Source organism: Orbicella faveolata, unplaced genomic scaffold (assembly GCF_042242905.1).
Source record: "Orbicella faveolata isolate gen_17 unplaced genomic scaffold, um_ofav_v1 contig_13, whole genome shotgun sequence".
Lineage (NCBI taxonomy): Eukaryota > Metazoa > Cnidaria > Anthozoa > Scleractinia > Merulinidae > Orbicella > Orbicella faveolata.
Genome location: NW_028301540.1, coordinates 29,685,001 through 29,704,952, shown reverse-complemented (window position 1 = coordinate 29,704,952; position 19,952 = coordinate 29,685,001). Strand labels below are relative to the sequence as shown.

The 19,952-nt window shown below is 42.9% G+C and overlaps 2 protein-coding genes across 3 annotated transcripts in view; one reads left to right on the top strand and one right to left on the bottom strand.

The window, feature by feature from the left end:
• Positions 1-14,934, top strand: part of LOC110055042 (uncharacterized) — a 59,349-nt gene extending 44,415 nt beyond the window's left edge. For both annotated transcript variants that reach the window (XM_089285347.1, XM_089285348.1), the window contains 2 exons: positions 13,204-13,425; positions 13,978-14,934. In XM_089285347.1, coding sequence (XP_089141473.1) covers positions 13,204-13,425; positions 13,978-14,124 — 369 coding nt within the window. In that variant the 3' untranslated portion in view covers positions 14,125-14,934. The remainder of the gene's footprint in view (positions 1-13,203; positions 13,426-13,977) is intronic.
• A 1,526-nt stretch (positions 14,935-16,460) lies between these two features.
• LOC110055038 (uncharacterized) overlaps positions 16,461-19,952 on the bottom strand; it is a 28,286-nt gene continuing 24,794 nt past the window's right edge. Inside the window, exons 6-7 of the mRNA XM_089285961.1 lie at positions 19,063-19,168; positions 16,461-18,525 (exon numbers count right to left, since the gene is read on the bottom strand). Of these exons, the coding sequence (XP_089142087.1) occupies positions 18,441-18,525; positions 19,063-19,168 (191 nt within the window). The 3' untranslated portion in view covers positions 16,461-18,440. The remainder of the gene's footprint in view (positions 18,526-19,062; positions 19,169-19,952) is intronic.

Sequence of the window (19,952 nt, the reverse complement as noted above, 5' to 3'; positions counted from 1 at the left end):
ATAACTCTCGATCGCAACTTATAACTCGCGATCGCGACTTATAACTCTCGATCACAACTTATAACTTGTAATCGCACCTTATAACTCGCGATCGCAACTTAAAATTCGCAATCGTGACCTATAACTCTCGATCGCGACTTATAACTCTCGATCGCAATTTATAACTCGCGATCGCCACTTATAACTCGCGATCGCAACTTATAACTCGCGATCGCAACTTATAACTCTCGATCGCGACTTATAACTCAGGATCGCAACTTATAATTCGCGATCGCGACTTATAACTCTCGATCGCAACTTATAACTCGCGATCGCGACTTATAACTCTAGATCGCGACTATAACTCGCGATCGCGACTTATAACTCGCGATCGCAACTTATAACTCGCGATTGAAACTTATAACTCTCGATCGCGACTTCTAACTCTCGATCGCAATTTATAACTCGCGATCGCAACTTATAACTCTCGATCGCAACTTATAACTCGCGATCACAACTAATAACTCTCGATCGCAAATTATAACTCGCGATCGCGACTTACAACTCCCGATTGCAACTTATAACTCTCGATCGCAAATTATAACTCTCGATCGCAACTTATAACGCGCGATCGCAACTCATAACTCTCGGTCGCAACTTACAACTCGCGACTGCAACTTATAACTCTCGATCGCAACTTATAACGCGCGATCGCAACTTATAACTCTCGGTCGCAACTTATAACGCGCGATCGCAACTTATAACTCTCGATCGCAACTTATAACGCGCGATCGCAACTTATAACTCTCGGTCGCAACTTATAACTCGCGACTGCAACTTATAACTCTCGATCGCAACTTGTAACGCGCGATCGCGACTTATAACTCTCGATCGCAACTTAAAACTCGCGATCGCAACTTATAACTCGCGATCGCAACTTATAACTCGCGATCGCAGCTTATAACTCGCGATCGACTTATAACTCGCGATCACAACTTATAACTGGCGATCGCAAGTTATAACTCGCGATCGCCACTTATAACTCGCGATCGCAACTTATAACTCGCGATCGCAACTTATAACTCTCGATCGCGACTTATAACTCAGGATCGCAACTTATAATTCGCGATCGCGACTTATAACTCTCGATCGCAACTTATAACTCGCGATCGCGACTTATAACTCTAGATCGCGACTATAACTCGCGATCGCGACTTATAACTCGCGATCGCAACTTATAACTCGCGATTGAAACTTATAACTCTCGATCGCGACTTCTAACTCTCGATCGCAATTTATAACTCGCGATCGCAACTTATAACTCTCGATCGCAACTTATAACTCGCGATCACAACTAATAACTCTCGATCGCAAATTATAACTCGCGATCGCGACTTACAACTCCCGATTGCAACTTATAACTCTCGATCGCAAATTATAACTCTCGATCGCAACTTATAACGCGCGATCGCAACTCATAACTCTCGGTCGCAACTTACAACTCGCGACTGCAACTTATAACTCTCGATCGCAACTTATAACGCGCGATCGCAACTTATAACTCTCGGTCGCAACTTATAACGCGCGATCGCAACTTATAACTCTCGATCGCAACTTATAACGCGCGATCGCAACTTATAACTCTCGGTCGCAACTTATAACTCGCGACTGCAACTTATAACTCTCGATCGCAACTTGTAACGCGCGATCGCGACTTATAACTCTCGATCGCAACTTAAAACTCGCGATCGCAACTTATAACTCGCGATCGCAACTTATAACTCGCGATCGCAGCTTATAACTCGCGATCGACTTATAACTCGCGATCACAACTTATAACTGGCGATCGCAAGTTATAACTCGCGATCGCTTCTTATAACTCTCGATCGCAAATTATAACTGTCCATCACAACTTATAACTCGCGATCGCGACTTATAACTCTCGATCGCAACTTATAACTCGCGATGGCAACTGATAACTGTCGATCGCAACTTATAACTCGCGATCGCGACTTATAACTCTCGATCGCAACTTATAACTCGCGATCCCAACTTACAACTTGCGATCGCAACTTATAACTCGCGATCGCAACTTATAAATCTCGATGGCGACTTATAACTCGGGATTGCAACTTATAACTCTCCATCGCAACTGATAACTCGCGATCGCGACTTATAACTCTCGAATGCAACTTATAACTCGCGAACGGAACTTATAACTCGCGATCGCAACTTATAACTCGCGATCCCAACTTATAACTTGCGATCGCAACTTACAACTCGCGATCGCAACTTATAACTCTCGATCGCGACTTATAACTCACGATCGCAACTTATAACCCTCGATCGCAAATTATAACTCTCGATCGCAACTTATAACTCGCGATCCCAACTTACAACTTGCGATCGCAACTTATAACTCGCGATCGCAACTTATAAATCTCGATGGCGACTTATAACTCGGGATTGCAACTTATAACTCTCCATCGCAACTGATAACTCGCGATCGCGACTTATAACTCTCGAATGCAACTTATAACTCGCGAACGGAACTTATAACTCGCGATCGCAACTTATAACTCGCGATCCCAACTTATAACTTGCGATCGCAACTTACAACTCGCGATCGCAACTTATAACTCTCGATCGCGACTTATAACTCACGATCGCAACTTATAACCCTCGATCGCAAATTATAACTCTCGATCGCAACTTATAACTCTCGATCGCGACTTATAACTCAGGATCGCAACTTATAATTCGCGATCGCGACTTATAACTCTCGATCGCAACTTATAACTCGCGATCGCGACTTATAACTCTAGATCGCGACTATAACTCGCGATCGCGACTTATAACTCGCGATCGCAACTTATAACTCGCGATTGAAACTTATAACTCTCGATCGCGACTTCTAACTCTCGATCGCAATTTATAACTCGCGATCGCAACATATAACTCTCGATCGCAACTTATAACTCGCGATCACAACTAATAACTCTCGATCGCAAATTATAACTCGCGATCGCGACTTACAACTCCCGATTGCAACTTATAACTCTCGATCGCAAATTATAACTCTCGATCGCAACTTATAACGCGCGATCGCAACTCATAACTCTCGGTCGCAACTTACAACTCGCGACTGCAACTTATAACTCTCGATCGCAACTTATAACGCGCGATCGCAACTTATAACTCTCGGTCGCAACTTATAACGCGCGATCGCAACTTATAACTCTCGATCGCAACTTATAACGCGCGATCGCAACTTATAACTCTCGGTCGCAACTTATAACTCGCGACTGCAACTTATAACTCTCGATCGCAACTTGTAACGCGCGATCGCGACTTATAACTCTCGATCGCAACTTAAAACTCGCGATCGCAACTTATAACTCTCGATCGCAAATTATAACTGCCCATCACAACTTATAACTCGCGATCGCGACTTATAACTCTCGATCGCAACTTATAACTCGCGATGGCAACTGATAACTGTCGATCGCAACTTATAACTCGCGATCGCGACTTATAACTCTCGATCGCAACTTATAACTCGCGATCCCAACTTACAACTTGCGATCGCAACTTATAACTCGCGATCGCAACTTATAAATCTCGATGGCGACTTATAACTCGGGATTGCAACTTATAACTCTCCATCGCAACTGATAACTCGCGATCGCGACTTATAACTCTCGAATGCAACTTATAACTCGCGAACGGAACTTATAACTCGCGATCGCAACTTATAACTCGCGATCCCAACTTATAACTTGCGATCGCAACTTACAACTCGCGATCGCAACTTATAACTCTCGATCGCGACTTATAACTCACGATCGCAACTTATAACCCTCGATCGCAAATTATAACTCTCGATCGCAACTTATAACGCGCGATCACAACTTATAACTCTCCGTCGCAACTTATAACTCGCGATTGCAACTTATAACTCTCGATCGCAACTTGTAACTCGCGATCGCGACTTATAACTCGCGATCGCAACTTATAACTCGCGATCGCTACTTATAACTCGCGATCGCAACTTATAACTCGCGATCGACTTATAACTCGCGATCACAACTTATAACTGGCGATCGCAACTTATAACTCGCGATCGCACCTTATAACTCTCGTTTGCAAATTATAACTGCCCATCGCAACTTATAACTCGCGATCGCAACTTATAACTCTCGATCGCAACTTATAACTCACGATTGCAACTTATAACTGTCGATCGCAACTTATAACTCGCGATCGCTACTTATAACTCTCGATCGCAACTTATAACTCTCGATGGCGACTTATAACTCGGGATTGGAGCTTATAACTCGCGATCGCAACTTATAACTCGCGATCCCAACTTATAACTCGCGATGGCGCCCGCACTAGAGGCCCTGGTTAGAGGTAATACAGAAGGTACTGTAAGTTTCAATATGGCGGACGAGGTGGAGGAGATGTGCATTTCCCTAAGATTTTAGTTTATATTTGCTATATGATTGGCTTCTAAAAGGAGTAAACGTGTGTTAAGTGCCTTTGTAGCATTTCAAAGACATCAGGTTGCATTGTAATTCTTGCTCTACAGCATCCACGACTCTCTTGATACTTGAACGGATATTTCTCCTGCGTAGTCCACGACTTCTGAGGATCCTTTTCTGGTGCCTTAAAACTTAATCGAATACCATGATATACCAGCAGAAATGAGATCGCTTCCCAGTAGCTAACAAGACAGAAGTAATCCTCTATCAAGGCCTCTCGATCTCCATTGCCGCTACGTAAATTAGGAATGTAATTCGGAAGAGCTCCGTCGGTATGAAATCGGAAAAGGGCGACAAGAAAAGTCACAGCGAAGTACAGTAGAATCCCGGTAACTCGAACTCGGATAACTCGAATTCCCTGCTAACTCGAACCAAGTCCCATTTTCGATGAATTTGACCCCACTTTTCAGTCATTTTAATTCGTTTAACTCGAACTCGGATAACTTGAATTCCCCGCTAACTCGAACTAAATTTAGTTTCCTTTGATAAAAATTTAGCCCGATAACTCGAATTCTGGTTCATGTAACTCACCAGGGATGTCATCCCATTAGCTTTTCTTGTCCTGTAATCAGTAAAAACACTCAAAACTAACACCACAGCAATTTGTTTTTAATCAGTGCAACTGACCGTTCACATATTTGACAGTCATTTCCCGATCTTATGAGTCATACTGGATGCGGTGCTTTAGCTGTCACTGTATACTGAAGTGCTGAAAAATAAGCAAACTATCAATTATTAACCTGGCAAGTTGGATATTCAATCGACCCCGATACTCGAACCCCCGCTAACTCGAACTGTTTTTCGTTTCCCTTCAGAGTTCGAGTTACCGAGGTTCTACTGTAACAGCGGATTGCAGCCGCTATATTATATTGTTTCGGGCAGTGACCGCACGCGCACTGCACAGAGGAAATCAAGTTGCAAAGTTAGAAGTCGCGAGTTGTAGCGGAGCTCCAAGCGGAGCCCCATACTCATATAGGAAAGAAAAGGTAACCCATGAGTTGATTTTCTCATGGTTATCATGGCTAGCGGTATTGCTCGTGGGCACGTACGCTCGACGGCGACGACGACGACCACGGAGTCGGGGAACATGGCGGCCATACTACAAATAATAGGTTGGCGGAGATATGCGCCCTTGCTTTACCGTGTACTTCTTTGATGTTGGACATCCATGTTATGATCAATTGACATCTGTCAAAACAAGGTATCCGCTGACCAGTATCATGTGACCATATCGCGGGCTCAAGTTTACAGCTCATCGAGGTCACGCGTTTTTTGAGGTTCACCGCTGACCAAGTGCTGGTTTTCGATTGGATTTCGGGCTCATGTCAGGTTAACCTGTTGAAAACAGGGCAGCATTGTTCGGAAGGCGGTTAACGCTAACCCAGGATTAAAAGTTAACCGAATTATAACTTTTTCTTCTATGCAAATGTTTTTTGCTGCTTTGTTTTGTGTATATGGTGATTATTAAAACTCAAAACAGAAGGCCAAAAAATATACAGAAAACCTCACCGCAAAGTTGAAAGGCTCAAATAAAAATTCTACATTTTCCTGGATTAGCTTACTCGGGCTCTGAGCAACCGGGCCCAGGAGCTACGATTTTCACACACTCAGTCATCCTCATCGGGCCCATGTGGACTCTTGAGGCCGGGAGCTACGCTTTTAGGCTGGACTAAATCTATCTATTAATTTGCAATCGAAAGTTTTAAGTCGAGAGTTATAAGTCGCGATCAGAGAGTTATAAGTTGCGATCGCGAGTTATAAGTTGCGATCGGTAGTTATAAGTTGCGATCGAGAGTTATAAGTTGCGCCTGCGGGTTATAAGTTGCGATCGAGAGTTATAAGTTGCGATCGCGAGTTATAAGTCGCGATCGAGAGTTATAAGTTGCGATCGCAAGTTATAAGTCGCTATCACGAGTTATAAGTCGCGATCGAGAGTTATAAGTTGCGATCGCGAGTCATAAGTTGCGATCGGTAGTTATAAGTTGCGATCGAGAGTTATAAGTTGCGCCTGCGGGTTATAAGTTGCGATCGAGAGTTATAAGTTGCGATCGCGAGTTATAAGTCGCGATCGAGAGTTATAAGTTGCGATCGCAAGTTATAAGTCGCTATGACGAGTTATAAGTCGCGATCGAGAGTTATAAGTTGCGATCGCGAGTCATAAGTTGCGATCGGTAGTTATAAGTTGCGATCGAGAGTTATAAGTTGCGCCTGCGGGTTATAAGTTGCGATCGAGAGTTATAAGTTGCGATCGCGAGTTTTAGTCGCGATCGGGAGTTATTAGTCGCGATCGCGAGTTATTAGTTGCGATCGCGAGTTAAAAGTTGCGATCGAGAGTTATAAGACGCGATCGAGAGTTACAAGTCGCGATCGAGGGTTATAACTCGCGATCGAGAGTTATAAGTGCTATCGCGAGTTAAAAGTTGCCATCGAGAGTTATCAATCGCGATCGGAGAGTTATAAGTTGCGATCGAGAGTTATAAGTTACGATCGCGAGTTAAAAGTCGCGATCGCGAGTTATAAGTCGCGATGGAAAGTGTTAAGTCGCGATCGAGAGTTATAAGTCGCGATGGAGAGTTACAAGTTGCGATGTAACTCGTGATCGAGAGTTATAAGGTGCGATCGCGAGTTATAAGTCGCGATCGGGAGTTATTAGTCGCGATCGCGAGTTATTAGTTGCGATCGCGAGTTAAAAGTTGCGATCGAGAGTTATAAGACGCGATCGAGAGTTACAAGTCGCGATCGAGGGTTATAACTCGCGATCGAGAGTTATAAGTGCTATCGCGAGTTAAAAGTTGCCATCGAGAGTTATCAATCGCGATCGGAGAGTTATAAGTTGCGATCGAGAGTTATAAGTTACGATCGCGAGTTAAAAGTCGCGATCGCGAGTTATAAGTCGCGATGGAAAGTGTTAAGTCGCGATCGAGAGTTATAAGTCGCGATGGAGAGTTACAAGTTGCGATGTAACTCGCGATCGAGAGTTATAAGGTGCGATCGCGAGTTATAAGTCGCGACCGAGACTTATAAGTCGCGATCGAGAGTTATAACTCGCGATCGAGAGTTATAAGTTGCGCTCGCGAGTTCTAAGTCGCGACCGAGAGTTATAAGTCGCGATCGCAAGTTATAAGTCGCGATCGCGAGTTATAAGTCGCGATCGAGAGTTGTAAGTTGCGATCGCGAGTTATAAGTAACGATTGGTAGACATAAGTTGCGATCGAGAGTTATAAGTTTCGCTCGCGGGTTATAAGTTGCGATCGAGAGTTATAAGTTGCGATCGCGAGTTGTAAGTCGCGATCGCGAGGTATTGGTCACAATCGCGAGTTATTAGTCGCGATCGCGAGCTATAAGTCGCGATCGCGAGTTAAAAGTTGCGATCGGTAGTTATAAGTTACGATCGAGAGTTATAAGTTGCGCTCGCGGGTTATAAGTTGCGATCGAGAGTTATAAGTTGCGCTCGCGAGTTATAATGTGCGATCGAGAGTTGTAAGTTGCGATCGCGAGTTATAGGTCGCCATCACGAGTTATTAGTCGCGATCGCGAATTATTAGTTGCGATCGCGAGTTATAAGTTGCGATCGAGAGTTATAAGTCGCGATCGCGAGTTATAAGTTGCGATCGAGAGTTATAAGTCGCGATCGAGAGTTCAAACTCGCGATCCAGAGTTATAACTTGCGATCGAGAGTTATAAGTGCGATCGCGAGTTAAAAGTTGCGATCGAGAGTTATAATTCCCGATCGGAGAGTTATAAATGGCGATCGAGAGTTATAAGTTGCGATCGCAAGTTATAAGTCGCGATCGAAAGTTGTAAGTTGCGATCGCGAGTTATAAGTAACGATTGGTAGACATAAGTTGCGATCGAGAGTTATAAGTTTCGCTCGCGGGTTATAAGTTGCGATCGAGAGTTATAAGTGCGATCGCGAGTTAAAAGTTGCGATCGAGAGTTATAATTCCCGATCGGAGAGTTATAAATGGCGATCGAGAGTTATAAGTTGCGATCGCAAGTTATAAGTCGCGATCGCGAGTTATAAGTCGCGATCGAAAGTTGTAAGTTGCGATCGCGAGTTATAAGTAACGATTGGTAGACATAAGTTGCGATCGAGAGTTATAAGTTTCGCTCGCGGGTTATAAGTTGCGATCGAAAGTTATAAGTTGCGATCGCGAGTTATTGGTTACGATCGCGAGTTATTAGTTGCGATCGCGAGTTATAAGTCGCGATCTAGAGTTATAAGTCGCGATCGCGAGTTAAAAGTTGCGATCGGTAGTTATAAGTTACGATCGAGAGTTATAAGTTGCGCTCACGGGTTATAAGTTGCGATCGAGAGTTATAAGTTGCGATCGCGAGTTATAAGTCGCGATCGAAAGTTGTAAGTTGCGATCGCGAGTTATAAGTAACGATTGGTAGACATAAGTTGCGATCGAGAGTTATAAGTTTCGCTCGCGGGTTGTAAGTTGCGATCGAGAATTATAAGTTGCGATCGCGAGTTGTAAGTCGCGATCGCGAGTTATTGGTCACGATCGCGAGTTATTAGTTGCGATCACGAGTTATAAGTCGCGGTCGAAAGTTATAAGTCGCGATCGCGAGTTAAAAGTTGCGATCGGTAGTTATAAGTTACGATCGAGAGTTATAAGTTGCGCTCGCGGGTTATAAGTTGCGATCGAGAGTTATAAGTTGCGCTCGCGAGTTATAAGTTGCGATCGAGAGTTGTAAGCTGCGATCGCGAGTTATAAGTCGCCATCACGAGTTATTAGTCGCGATCGCGAGTTATTAGTTGCGATCGCGAGTTATAAGTTGCGATCGAGAGTTATAAGTCGCGATCGCGAGTTATAAGTTGGAATCGAGAGTTATAAGTCGCGATCAAGAGCTAAAAGTCGCGATCGCGAGTTATAACTCGCGATCGAGAGTTATAAGTGCGATCGCGAGTTAAAAGTTGCGATCGAGAGTTATGATTCGCGAAAGGAGAGTTATAAATTGCGATCGCGAGTTACAAGTCGCGATCGCGAGTTATAAGTCGCGATCGAGAGTTACAAGTTGCGATCGCAAGTTATAAGTCGCGATCTTCAGTTATAAGTCGCGATCGAGAGTTGTAAGTTGCGATCGCGATTTATAAGTTGCGATTTGTAGTTATAAGTTGCGATCGAGACTTATAAGTTGCGCTCGCGGGTTATAAGTTGCGATCGCGAGTTATAAGTTGCGATCGAGAGTTAGAAGTCGCGATCGCGAGTTATAAGTTGCAATCGAGAGTTATAAGTCGCGATCGAGAGTTAAAAGTCGCGATCGAGAGTTATAAGTGCGATCGCGAGTTAAAAGTTGCGATCGAGAGTTATAATTCGCGATCGGAGAGTTATAAATTGCGATCGAGAGTTATAAGTTGCGATCGCAAGTTATAAGTCGCGATCGCGACTTGTAAGTCGCGATCGAAAGTTGTAAGTTGCGATCGCGAGTTATAAGTAACGATTGGTAGACATAAGTTGCGATCGAGAATTATAAGTTTCGCTCGCGGGTTATAAGTTGCGATCGATAGTTATAAGTTGCGAGCGCGAGTTAGAAGTTGCGATCGCGAGTTATTGGTCACGATCGCGAGTTATTAGTTGCGATCGCGAGTTATAAGTCGCGATCGAGAGTTATAAGTTGCGATCGCGAGTTATAAGTTGCAATCGAGAGTTATAAGTCACGATCGAAAGTTAAAAGTCGCGATCGAGAGTCATAACTTGCGATCGAGAATTATAAGTTTCGCTCGCGGGTTATAAGTTGTGATCGATAGTTATAAGTTGCGATCGCGAGTTAGAAGTTGCGATCGCGAGTTATTGGTCACGATCGCGAGGTATTAGTTGCGATCGCGAGTTAAAAGTTGCGATCGAGAGTTATAAGTTGCGATCGCAAGTTATAAGTCGCGATCGCCAGTTATAAGTCGCGATCGAGAGTTGTAAGTTGCGATCGCAAGTTACAAGTTGCGATTTGTAGTTATAAGTTGTGATCGAGACTTATAAGTTGCGCTCGCGGGTTATAAGTTGCGATCGAGAGTTATAAGTTGCGATCGCCAGGTATAAGTCGCGATCGCGAGTTATTAGTTGCGATCGGGAGTTATAAGTTGCGATCGAGAGTTACAAGTCGCGATCGCGAGTTATCAGTTGCGATCGAGAGTTATAAGTTTCGATCGCGAGTTATAACTCGCGATCGTGAGTTATTAGTCGCGATCGCGAGTTATTAGTTGCGATCGCGAGTTATAAGTTGCGATCGAGAGTTATAAGTCGCGATCGCGAGTTATAAGTTGCAATGGAGAGTTATAATTCGCGATCGAGAGTTACAAGTCGCGATCGAGAGTTATAACTCGCGGTCGAGAGTTATAAGTGCGATCGCTAGTTAAAAGTTGCGATCGAGAGTTATAATTCGCGATCGGAGAGTTATAAATTGAGATCGAGAGTTATAAGTTGCGATCGCGAGTTACAAGTCGCGATCGCGAGTTATAAGTCGCGATCGCGAGTTATAAGTTGCGATCGCAAGTTATAAGTCGCGATCGAGAGTTGTAAGTTGCGATCGCAAATTATAAGTCGCGATCGAGAATTGTAAGTTGCGATCGAGAGTTATAAGTTGCGATCGCGAGTTATAAGTCGCGATCGCGAGTTATAAGTCGCGATCGAGAGTTGTAAGTTGCGATCGCAAGTTATAAGTCGCGATCGAGAGTTGTAAGTTGCGATCGAGAGTTATAAGTTGCGATCGCGAGTTATAAGTCGCGATCGCGAGTTATAAGTCGCGATCGAGAGTTGTAAGTTGCGATCGCAAGTTATAAGTCGCGATCGAGAGTTGTAAGTTGCGATCGAGAGTTATAAGTTGCGATCGCAAGTTATAAGTCGCGATCGCGAGTTATAAGTCGCGATCGAGCGTTATAAGTTGCGATCGCGAGTTATAAGTCGCGATCGAGAGTTGTAAGTTGCGATCGCAAGTTATAAGTTTCGATTGGTAGTTATAAGTTGCGATCGAGAGTTATAAGTTTCGCTTGCGGGTTATAAGTTGTGATCGAGAGTTATAAGTTGCGATCGCGAGTTATAAGTCGCGATCGAGAGTTGTAAGTTGCGATCGCGAGTTATAAGTTTCGATTGGTAGTTATAAGTTGCGATCGAGAGTTATAAGTTTCGCTTGCGGGTTATAAGTTGCGATCGAGAGTTATAAGTTGCGATCGCGAGTTATAAGTCGCGATCGCGAGTGATAAGTTTCGATCGAGAGTTATAAGTTGCGTTTGCGAGTTATAAGTTGCGATCGCGAGTTATAAGTCGCGATCGCGAGTTGTTAGTTGCGATCGCGAGTTAGAAGTTGCGATCGAGAGTTATAAGTCGCGATCGCGAGTTATAAGTTGCGATCGAGAGTTACAAGTCGCGATCGAGAGTTATAAATTGCGAGTGAGAGTTATAAGTGCGATCGCGAGTTAAAAGTTGCGATCGAGAGTTATAATTCGCGATCGGAGAGTTAGAAATTGCGATCGAGAGTTATAAGTTGCGATCGCGAGTTACAAGTCGCGATCGCGAGTTATAAGTCGCGATTGAGAGTGTTAAGTCGCAATCGAGAGTTATAAGTTGCGTTCGCGAAATATAAGTTGCCATCGGGAGTTTTAAGTTTCGATCGAGAGTTACAAGTCGAGATCGAGAGTTATTAGTTTCGATTGCGAGTTATAAGTTGCGATCGAGAGTTATAAGTGGGATTGCGAGTTATAACTCGCGATCGAGAGTTATTAGTTGTGATCGAAAGTTAGAAGTCGCGATCGCGATTAATAAAATCGCGGTCGGTAGACAAAGAAAGACAAAAAAAAAGAAAGCTATGCTCATATATTAAGTCGCCAAAGGAAAATTTTTTATGTGACAATGAAAAATATCGGTTTTCCTTACAGGCCACCGTAGAAACGACTGTGAAATACCGTACAAACATATTTTAACCATCCGAAAGTAACGGCTTCCCGAAAGTAACGGCTACATCAAAGTAACAACCCCTTTAGCCTACTAAATCCGAAAGTAACGGGACCTGTTACTTTCGGATTTTTACGGTAGATGAGTCCAAGACTATGTAGTTTTGGTAGTCGGTTGGTAGGCAGACTTTCATACCATAACCACATTAGTCTTTCCTTGAGATACCATAATATTTTTCAATTTGTATGTTAACCCTCAGTATTCATGTTCTTGAGGTTTGGGACGACGCTTCTTGTGCTTCTAGAGCTATAGAGGGGAATGGTTCAGTTAGGAAGCCAGTCAAAGTTCTTTGTTTGATGTTTTTAAGTGGCTTTTTTTTACCTTGACCGTGCACCAAAAATGAATACATTGGTTTTTTCTCAGTTTTGTATTAACCCGTGCAGTTCTCTGCTTGGGGTTAGCTAAAATAAGTATGATGATGATGATTATGATTATGATAATGATGACAACGCTGATTATGAGGTTTAGGAGGACTGTTATATTGGCAGGTGCCAGACTCCTCCGAAAGGTTCTTGATAGGGGTAGGGTTAGGGATAATAGTAATGGATTGTAGTGGTAATGGTAATGGTAATAGTAACAGGATTTAATAGCGGTTACTGGTGGTGTAATGATAGTAGTAGTAATGGCAATGGGAGAATGTGTGTTTTATGTACATACGTATGCATGTGCTTATTTTTCCATGTCAGTGGGATAACTGAACTGTTTTTTTTTTTTACGGTCATCTTCAGTTTGCGTACGACTGCGATCCTATTCAGCTGACATTCCTTCGGTTGTTGAGTAACCACGCCAAACAGACTATCACCTATCATTGTTTAAACTCCACTGCGTGGTTCAGGCAGGGCTCTAGAAACTACGAACACTCCATCAGGCTTAAGGCTGACAATGGGATAGAGATTCATGCCAAAGGAACCAGGAAATACAAACCAACAGTAGTCCTTGATGAATGTCAAGTAAGAAGTCTTTACTCTAAACTAAAGAAAGCCCGCTTAATTTTATTTCTTTTGTCATCATTCAAGCTTAACTAGTATTTATACCTTGTCGTACCTTTTTGGTACGCTTTGGTGACATATCGGGCTTGTCTGGTCAAGCCAGGGTTCGTGTTTTGCCGAGACGTAATCGAGCCAAAATACCCATGGAGAGCCCAAACGAGGTTGATATGTCACCGAAGCGATTAGGTATTAACCGTACCCAAATTCGGCCAATTCGGCCAATTCGGCCAATTCGGCCAAATTTGGCATGATATCGTAGCCATATCAGGTCAGTGACTTGATATCGCGGGATATCAGGACAGTACGTAGACACAGCTTCTGATTGGCTAATTGCGAATTTGGGTACGGTAATACCTAGTATTATAGTACACACAAACAAATGAGGGGACGAATTTGATTTCCATCTTTGTTTTACATTCCCAGAGACCGCCAATTTTTAAAGTTGCAGTAATCGTGTTCTGTTGCAATTGTTTCTTTCATCGTCTCGTATGAACGTACATTTCTTACTTTCAGATTAAGGATGGAACATGGCGTAAAACGGTCATCGAAATGAACACTTCTAAGACACACAGACTTCCAATCCACGATGTGGCAGTGTATGACATTGGAGACAGTGGGGAAGAGTTTGGCTTGGAAATTGGCCCTGTTTGTTTCTCATGACGAGATTCATCTGAAACTCATTTCAAAACAATTTTAGATATTAAGGTTTTAAAGTCGGAATTCACTATTTTTTGCTTAAAGACGAATGAATTCCATCACATGATAAGTATAGGCAATTTAAAGGACCATTCAAACCTTTGGCAAGATGAACGGCTCAATGACAAACCATTCAAGTAATCGACTAGCCTTGTATTAGCTAATTAAACGGTAATATATCATTAGAAATGGGCAAAATACTCTTATGATGCGTGATACTATGGCGATAAACTAAATTTGAGGCTGAAAAGGTTATTGAAAGTGTCAAATAGTAGTTAGTTTACTAAGCGTTTCGGGCTTGGACCTTCTTCAGTATATAAGATGAAGAAGAAGGGCTAAGCCCAGAACATTTAGTAAACCAGCTACTATTTGACACTTTAAAGAACCCGCTTTTCACCCTTTTAGGTAGTTTATGATAACGTTTGCGTAGAAAGACAAAAGTACACTACTTATTATTTCAACCGACTCTTCCATTTTTTTGCTAGAAAAACGTCACCAATGAAAAGCAATAATGCATTGTGGTGTCTCACAGCCTACTCCATCGGGGGACCAAGGTTGGCTACTCAGGATAAAAATGACGTTCTGTTTGACAAGACGTTAGACGTGGCTTTCGGTGACGTAAACTATTTTTAGTTATAAGTTGTGGTGCTGCTTTACGGAAGCCCGGAGACCAAGTCCTCCAACAATTTTAATACATGAAGCATTGCTTTCAATTTCTTGGAAAGCTCAAACCAAGCCAAATTAGAAATATTAAAACGTTCTTTACGTAGAGTATCAGATTTGTTCTCAATTTCTTGATCATTTTCTCTCATTCAAAATACAAAACAATAAAGTACACTCCCCAATGTGCTGTTTATTATCGATTGAGTTCGTTTGGGTTCTGCAATCGAACACAATCGAACTTACCAAAACATCTAGCCAATCGAACACAATCGAACGCTCGGTAATCGAACCCTTATTCAATCGATCGAATACGTGAATTGAAGTTCGATTCGATTACCGAACGTTCTATTGGCTAAGCAGTGGCCTCATGGCTGGTTAGGGCGGTCGACTCCGGATCGAGCGGGTTATTCCAAGGTCACTCCAGTACTGAAAGTTAGCCCCTGGCTACAGTTTAGGCTCAATTTCCGGCCGTTTTGGAAGTTCCTTGTGGGGCAAGAAATGCGGGTTCACAAACAGCTAGAAATCCAGCCCAAGTACAGTAAGGCCAACTCAGGCAAAGAAGATTGAACCAAATTAATGACATAGCACGGAACTTTCCAAGTTATTACCAAACCTTATAACTGAAAGAATCCTATTCTTGAAAAGAGTGATCAGCATCAGGGGCGGGCGGGGGGAACGGTTTTGTTTTGCTTGCCCTGCCAGCGTTTCTTTCTTCTGTGATTTCTTCTTTTTTTACCCAAAATAAGGGGAGGAGGCCGGGCTCCCCGGGCCCTTCCCCTAAATCCACCACTGACGCGAAATCGTATTGAGGTATGATCAAATTCTCCAAACCAGTAGCGTGACCCCAAGAGAGAAACTGCGCGTTAGCCTAGATCAACGGCCCGCATGGCTGAGACTTATTCGAGTCTTTTGTACAACCTGTTTCTCCTGGAAAAAGGGGGCGGGGACTTTTAATGAACATGATGAAAGTCGAGGATGCTCGTGGTCTCGCTTAGGGGTGTAAGTCGCTGACTTTGGTCTCTCTTAGGGTGTTCAAAACTATATTTACCCGTCAAGATATCTCTTAATTTTAAGGCTGCACTCGAAAAAATAAGAAAAAAACAAAAACAAATGCTGTCCTCTCCATTTTAAAGTTGTATCTTTTGGCCGGGACAAACAAAGCTAAAGCCACGCCCAGATTGTTATCCGTTAGGGGTTTAATTCAAATGTCCCGACGAGTATCCCCAACTTTTTCACATGGGGTCCCCGTGCATGGCTTTTCCCTTTTGGTTTACTAAGCTGATGGCTACCCCGAGAAATCCTTTCAATTAGTTCTAATTGATTATTTCCGCAAAGTTTGGACGCAAGCTAAACGGTCGGCACACATGAGGGGTGTTTCAATGTAGACAGTGACCTGTTTCAGTAATTCCGCCGGGAGGGGGGGGGGGGGGAAGGGATTGTTCGGAACTCTGTCCCTCTGTACAAGTATACGACAAATGATGATAATTGGGCCAGGAGAGTCAATCTTCTCTGGTTATCGTAGTTTCGTCATACCGCGTGTCACTGCTTGCCTCCAGCCTCCTGTTGGCCGTCTTTCATATGCATCTATACACACTTTATTTTATGAATACGATAACTAATTAAAAGGAACTCCGAAACACTTCAAAAATTAATTTTATTGTAGCACGTAACACACAAATGCCTATAATTTAGGAGGCCATGATGACCACAGTGCTCAAACGTCTATAATGCTTTATGCGATTATACTGCTTCGTAATTGCCGTACTTTCTCGATTAGTAAACGATGGGTCTGCAGCGTAGGGTTGAAAATAAGCCCCACGAGTAAGTTATTTCAGAAATGGAAAGTTGCATGGCTGCCAGAATAAAGGAATAGAAACCCTTGCGTTACAAACAGAGAGCTTGAATAAAATGCAGGGGTCTTCGGTGGCGGATCTAGGGAAGGGGCCAATTTGGGTAAAAAAAAAAATCGCAGAAGGAAGAAAAGCTGGCAGGGCAAGTAAAAAAGAAAAACCGCCTACCACACCCCCCCCCCCCCCCCCCTCTTTTAGCTCATGGTCTAGATCCGCCACCGGTCAAGTTTTAGGTAATCGAGAAAACACGGAAACTATATTTTCTACTCTACTAAATGTTTATGTATTATAATTCTCTGTTTTGTTTTAGTCTTTTTACCTACAATAGGTTGCCTATTGTAACAACAGTACCCATAGATACCTACATTATTTAAAATTTAAGTGAAATGTAAAAAAAAAATATAGTAATCGAGTGAAAATTGCAGAGTGTATACACCTAAACAATACTTCTATCCGGTTTCTGCGTTATCGCTATCGCCAGCAACTATATTTCTTATTTTAGATAATAGCACGCAATCTTTTTATCTCAAAGCAACCGTTTTTGAACAACCGATTCGTGCTTTTTCTTTGGGGGCAAGGGGGGAGGGTAGGGCATGGAGCAAAGGGAATGAGGAGGCCCGCTGAACACCAAGCAGTCTCGCTTGGAGACTGAGGTTTTTTTGACTAACCCCCAATACAAGTCTATCAATTCTCCTTAAACAGACGAAATTCCCATTTACTGCGTTGAGAGGTTAGAAACATTAACTACTGGTAGCCTTGTGGAAAATAAAGGATCAGGTGTAAAACTAAGCTATTTTTGGAGAGTCTGGACGGGTTTTATTAACTTGTAGCTGAGAACTGATATACAGCTGAGATCTGAGAGCTGCAAAATTTTCTAATATCCAAGAAATGGGCTGACATTTTTTAACTGACATTTGAGATACCAGGAACCCCATCCAAATCCTGGTTTTTAGTTGCATACTAAATAGACCATTTCCGAGTTGTCTTTTGTTTCTCTGTCAAAACGAGTCTAAGTGTGAAACTATTCATATGAGAATGAGTTCCGCTTACAGGTTCATTTTCATGCAAATCAAACTTATTTTCATAAGAAACGTTTTGCACGAAGACTCGTTTTGAAACAGAGGCACAAGGTAACTCGGAAATGGCCTTCGGTGAGTAAGTTAGTAAACAACTTTATTCATAGAAGATGGACGTAACGTTGAACATTGATTCTTAAAAAACTTTGGCAATGGCCCCTGGTGATATTTTTTTATTCCACCTTTATGCATAAGAACGCTGTTAGCGCCTTTTCCTTTTTCAGGACGACCAAGCAGTAATCACGCAGTCAATGCCCGGAATTTCTCAATTTTTAGTAGCCATGGTGGTTGGGGATTGGACCCCACACTGGAGGCAGTTCTTGAACAGGGTGTACGCCCCTGACCCCTGACAACAATTGAAGAAACAAAGCATGAACGGACTTAACTCAGTCATGGGCTCCTGGCTCTTCCCCATTCTCCCGCTCCACCTCCTCCCCCTCCCTCCAAACTAGCAACACAAAAACTGGCCCGTAAGATTAAAAATATGTTTTTTCCGCTTTTGTAGAGCGTCACTAAGGCTAAGGAATTATAGAAACCTTATACAGCTATAAAACACATACGACAACGGTTTTCGTTGAAATGGATTGCCATATGTCGCATCGTCATTTGCCCGCCTCTGTAGTTAAGGCCATATGTAAGCAGCTATACGAAATAATTTCCTAAAACTGTAAGGACTTGATGATAACGTCATTTACGAACACGGACAACTTGCCCCATGACGATTTGGAACCCAGACCCTTCGACTTAGTAGTTTCTGTTGTGACTTCCGCGCCCGCCTGGGGAGACAAAACATTTACACTTTTAAACGCAACGACAAAACGTTTAAGTTTCAAAGACATATTTCGACAGAACCTACTGTCATCGTCAGTTGATTGATTGACAAAGCATTGGCAGCTGAATTTATAATAAGTAGAAAAATGCTAATTGTGACAACAAGATGAAGCAAAGCGCGAAAGTGTGAGAATTATAAGCATAGTTTTAGATTTACTTGGTGTAATTGTTGATTCAAAGAGGGTTGTTTTCTTTGAATACGAATGGCCTTTTTTATCTTAAGATGGAAACTACTGCAGGCATGATCCAAAACATAGATACAATCTGCTGAACATAAGGTGCGACAATGTTCAGAATTCTGCAGATGTTTGGAAATGTAAGAGGCCTTATCACTGGATAAATGTTCTCTGTCAGTAACTGAAAGATAAAGCCTTGGTTTACACTGCAGGGGTGTGGCTGGTAGAGCTGGCTCTCGATCATTAGGGAGGATCGAAAATGGATGCGGGCGAAGTAAAAACGACAAGGCTATAGTCTTAACCTACCTTGAAGCCCTGCATCTGCTCCACAAACCGCAACCTGTGGTGTAGTAAGTGGTATAGCTGGTATAGGTTCTTACATAATAGTACCGAGTAACCAACCGGCAATCAGCTGCGAGAAAGAAATTGGGAAGAAATAAATTTACACTAGTCTTGCTATTATAATTATTTTTTATTATGCCAAACATTTCAGCTTTCGAATTAAAATTTTGAATAATCGCATAAACTTCCGTTTAGATCAGCTGTGTAAAAGTTTTAAGGTTTAATTTGCGCTTTCTTGGCGCAGTAACACTACCGTTGTTAAACTAAGGGTAGAATAAGTGTGATATATACAAGGCACTCAACAATCTGAGTAAACACCTGAGGTGCTCATGAAATTTTGGGCTCTCAAGCAGTCAAGGGAGGTTCTCTATTGGATAGGCGCTGACTTAATTTCGTCTTTTACCTTAAAGTAACATCGATCCCTTAAGTACCAAAAATTGTGGGAGGCGCGGTGGCCTCATGGTTAGTGCGCACGATTCCGGAGCGAGCGGTCCAGGGTTGGGGCTTTGGCCAGGGACATTGTGTTGTGCTCTTGGGCAAGACACTTAACTCTCACGATGCCTCTCTTCACCCAGGTGTATAAATGGGTACCGGCGAATTTAAAGCTGGGGGTAACCCTGCGATAGACTACTATCCCATCCAGCGGGGAGTAGAAATACTCCTAGTCGCTTCATGCTACTGAAACTGGGATAAGCTCCGGCCTGATGAGCCACTTGGCTCGTATGCAGACTTGACCTAAGTACCAAAATTGCAAGCCATGAACTTGGTGGAACCTTCTCTAATGGATTTAACTAAACGCTTAAATAAAACATAAATCGTTCTCAACTCGAACCTAACAACACTCAACAGAAATA